This window comes from Lactuca sativa, chromosome 3 (assembly GCF_002870075.4).
Source record: "Lactuca sativa cultivar Salinas chromosome 3, Lsat_Salinas_v11, whole genome shotgun sequence".
Taxonomy (NCBI): Eukaryota; Viridiplantae; Streptophyta; class Magnoliopsida; order Asterales; family Asteraceae; genus Lactuca; species Lactuca sativa.
In genome coordinates this window covers 301882497-301886550 of record NC_056625.2, presented here as the reverse complement: position 1 = coordinate 301886550, position 4054 = coordinate 301882497, and the positions used below count along the sequence as shown (strand labels likewise).

Below are 4054 nucleotides of genomic sequence, written 5' to 3'. Positions count from 1 at the left end.
ATTACATTGCTAAAAATGGCAAGCTCGAAAACACAGGCGTTACATTATATGTTGCATTATATGTTATATGTGATAGTGGTAGTAGGAGGGGAATAGTCCCCAAGCCCGATCGTTAGGACCGAAGGGTAGATCGGACGCCCCAGATATGTCTGATAATATGTTATGTTATGATATATGTGATAGTAGCAGTAGGGGTGAAACAGTCCCCGAGGATCAGTTGTTAGGACCGATGGGTAGTCAGCACTCCAAAATGGCTTGACATGGGTAGTCAGCACCCCAGAACGGCTTGACACGGGTAGGTCGGGCACCCCAAAATTGCCCAGCAGTGTGTATAGTATGTGATTGTATGGTATGTGGTAAGATAGGGGAACTCACCAAGCTTCGTGCTTACAGTTTTCAGTTTTGGTTTCAGGTACTTCTTCTTCGAAGGGGAAGGAGCTGGCACAGTAGTGGTACATCACACACACGCTTTGTATTCCGCACTATGGGATTCTCCTGGGGTTTTGTACTCTGACAGTATTATGTTTTATAAAATGGTTTCAGACAAGCAACATCTTTTATGAGATGATATGATCCGTGAATGTTTTATTTCTAATGTTTTGCAAAGTGTATGTTTTAAAAATGAAATTTTTGGCTCCTATTTTTTGGATGTTACAAGTTGTTTACTTGTCCAATGAACATACGTAAAGATCTACTAAAAACAATGATGGGCGTAGGTAACTGATGAATTGGTAGAATAGATGTTTATTTCATGGTTCTTTGTTCGACTTTTTTTTTGGCTTCACGAATTGAATTATGGTTTTTGGAATCGTAGTTTGATTAAATTGCATTGTTTTGGATGATTTTTATAGTTTGGTTTCTTTTCAATTAAACAAATGCAATTAAAAGATATCCACAAGTGTTTTGATTTTAATATTATTTATGTTTTGCTACTCATTGATAATTTAATTTAATATTATATGTAGGTGGTATTTGACAAAATATATATATGTATGTGTGTAAACGAATGTGAACACAACAAAAAAAAATAAAGATAAAATTGTAATGTTGTTATTTAAATTTCTTTTCTTTTCTTTTCCAATCGAACTCGATAACACATTTTTTAAAAAACTCACTTTCCTTTCCTTCGGACTAGGGAACACGAAAAAGTTAATCACTTCCTTCCGCTCCCTTTCTTTTATCTCCATATTTTCCTTCCCTTTCTTTTCTTTCGTTTAATGAAACTCAATGAAACTCGGAAACAAGACGTTAATTTGGTGCAAGATTTGCAGGAACAAGTTCAAAAGGGATGAAGAGATGCAAAATAGAAATGCAATGAAGACAAATACCACTTAAAGAGTAATTTGCGGCTTTTATAAGAGTATTCAACAACCCCACGATAATCCATGAAATGATTATTAGTTTTTCTGTTTTAAACACTTAGTAATGTATTTGGAAGTTTGAATGTACAAACAATGTTTATTATAATGTTTATTTTTGGAAAACAATTTTTACTGGAACATGTTAAACACTTGTAATTTACTTGATACTTTGAAGATAAATATAATGACTTTTTTTTTTTTTATTTTGTATTTTGGCAAAAATATATAAAAAAATTCTACTGCTTTTTTAAACAAAAAATCAATTTACTGACAACTTAGTGACGGAAATTTCTATCACAAAAAGTAAAAAGCATTCATTGGTAGTCCGTCACTAAAAGTGTCGGTCCGTAATCCATCACTAATAGTGTTTGTCCATAATCCATTGGAAAATATGGTCAAACCTGGTCAAAGAACCTTCCATCAGTAATCCAATTCCCGACCTAATTTTCCGTCTGTAATCTGTCACAAATTCTGTCGAAAATGCGTCACAATAATGCCCACATGGCTTTTTTTACAATAGATCAAATTCCGTCAGTATTTAGTCAGAAATCGGCTTAACCGATGGATTTCCCAGGGATATTGCCGTTGAAAATAGTTTTCTAGTAGTGTGATTCCATATAACTGTGAGTCTTACAAGGTTAAATTTAATCATTCTTTTCATGATTGGGACACTTTTAGTAAGCCTAAGGAAAGTTCAATAAAAATTAAGGCGACTTCCGCTACAAGTCTAAAGGAATAAAATCTAGGAAGAAGTTTTATTGTTTTTCTGGCTGTATAAACTAATGCAAACAGTTTTCCTCAAACTATATTTTAATAAAAAAGATATAAAAAGCAAATCCCATACACTTTTATATAGTATCTTTACGTGAAATACATTGTTCGGTAAAAACAACTCAAACTTTGTTTTGAGGTAGTTTATTTACGCATACGATACAGATATAAAATGTTAAAGGGAAAATGAATTCAACAATTGATCACATTTTATGGTACCAAAAAACACCTTTGTGTTCGCTAGCTTGGTCAGGCTCGATATACATGCATTCTTTAGCTTCCCTCCACATGGCTTTAAAGATTGGAGTCCTATCGATCTTATAAAACTCACCCAAAACTGGAATGATTGCATCTCTTGCCTCCTTTGCATGATAATGTGGAATGTATGAAATCAAATGATGCAAAACATGGGTGTGTGTAACGTCATGGAAAACCCTATTCAGAAATCCAAAGTCCCTATCAATTGTTGAGAGGGCCCCTTTGATCCAGTTCCATTCGGTTGAATCATAATGAGGCAATGATAGATGAGTGTGGTGCAAATACGTTATAATAACGAAAAACATATGAACTCCTAGCACCGGAACGCCATATATGCACGTAACCCAAGCAGCTCCTTTTGCTGTTACAGCAAGCTTGATTACGTAAAAGACGGCAAGAAGGCCAATATCTGATACCAGAACCTGAATTCGCTCACGCTCTGTGAAAATTGGACTCATGGGATCAAAGTGGTTCGCAAACCTTCCGTACTTCTTTCCAGATATATTAGTTAAGAGGTATAAAGGAAATCCTAGGGTGAACCTAAACACTAAAGTGAATACTCGACCAGGTGGGTTGTTAAGAATTTTTGAGTACCACCTGACTTTCGACTTCCGTTTAGGAATATAAACTTCATCATTATCAAGTGAATTTGTGTTGGCATGGTGATTTCGATGGCTATATTTCCATGAAAAATAGGGTGTCATGAGAGCTGAGTGGAGGATAAAGCCGATAGTGTCATCAATCCATTGGTATTCGCTAAAGGCATGGTGACCGCATTCATGACCGATGACCCATAAGCCAGTGAGGATGCTAGCTTGACAGAACCAGTAAACTGGCCAAGCTAAGTAAGCTAGAGAAGGAGGAAGAAAAGGAATGTATGTATTTGCAAGGAAGTAGAAAACGTAGGCAACAATGAGGTCGTGAACAACATAGTAAGATGAACGGATGACAGATCGTTTGAAGCAATGGGCAGGGATCGCTTTCTTTAAATCACTTAACGAAAATGGCGGACCAACCGGAACTCGTTCCAAAATCTTTTTATCATCAAATGGGTGTGACATTCGACCACCTGCACCCATGTTGTTGATAGTCGATTAACCTGCGAAAATGTCAAATGTATTGTGAGATTTATGTAAACTAAACATAGATAGAATTAATTACAATAACATATATCTTATCGGAAAAAAAAAGACCTTTAGAGAGAAGTTATGTATGAGTGATTGATGAGTTCACCAGGTGATGCTATTTGGGGTTGGCTGTCCTCTTATTTATAGTGTCCAAGAGTTGCGAAATTTAACGACACACTTGCGCTACTGGGTACTGACTTTTATTGTTTAGGAAACACCACCATTCAAATTTGGCGGCTCTAAATAATAGACCCAATTTTTAATAGGAGATTCTAAATATATTAATGAAAAACTACACTTGCGTATATTTATTCCATTGACTCATTAAATCTCACGTGACTGATTTTCTTAATGCTTATTTTTATATTAAGATGATAAGATCCTAATATATTAAATAGTAAATTACACGAATGGTCCGTATGGTTTAGGTAGTTTACGCATTTGGTTCCTAACTTATTTTTTTACTCGAAAAGTTTTTATTGTTCGTTTTTGTTACGTGTTTAGTCATTTTATTACCTAAAAAGACAATATTTCCAT

At 35.0% G+C, this 4054-nt stretch overlaps 1 protein-coding gene across 1 annotated transcript; it reads right to left on the bottom strand.

Annotated features, from left to right (window-relative positions):
- Nucleotides 1-2186: 2186 nt before the first annotated feature.
- On the bottom strand, nucleotides 2187-3669 carry LOC111889080 (delta(12) fatty acid desaturase DES8.11). Its single transcript, XM_023885213.2, has 2 exons — nucleotides 3584-3669; nucleotides 2187-3489 (listed from the first exon to the last, which is right to left on the bottom strand). Exon 2 carries the CDS (start codon nucleotides 3467-3469, stop codon nucleotides 2336-2338), a length of 1134 nt encoding a protein of 377 aa, XP_023740981.1. The 5' UTR covers nucleotides 3470-3489; nucleotides 3584-3669; the 3' UTR covers nucleotides 2187-2335.
- Between the last annotated feature and the right edge of the window lie 385 nt (nucleotides 3670-4054).

Bases quoted from the DNA above. Each gene is read 5' to 3' on its own strand.
- LOC111889080 (XM_023885213.2), bottom strand. From the start codon at position 3,469: ATGGGTGCAGGTGGTCGAATGTCACACCCATTTGATGATAAAAAGATT.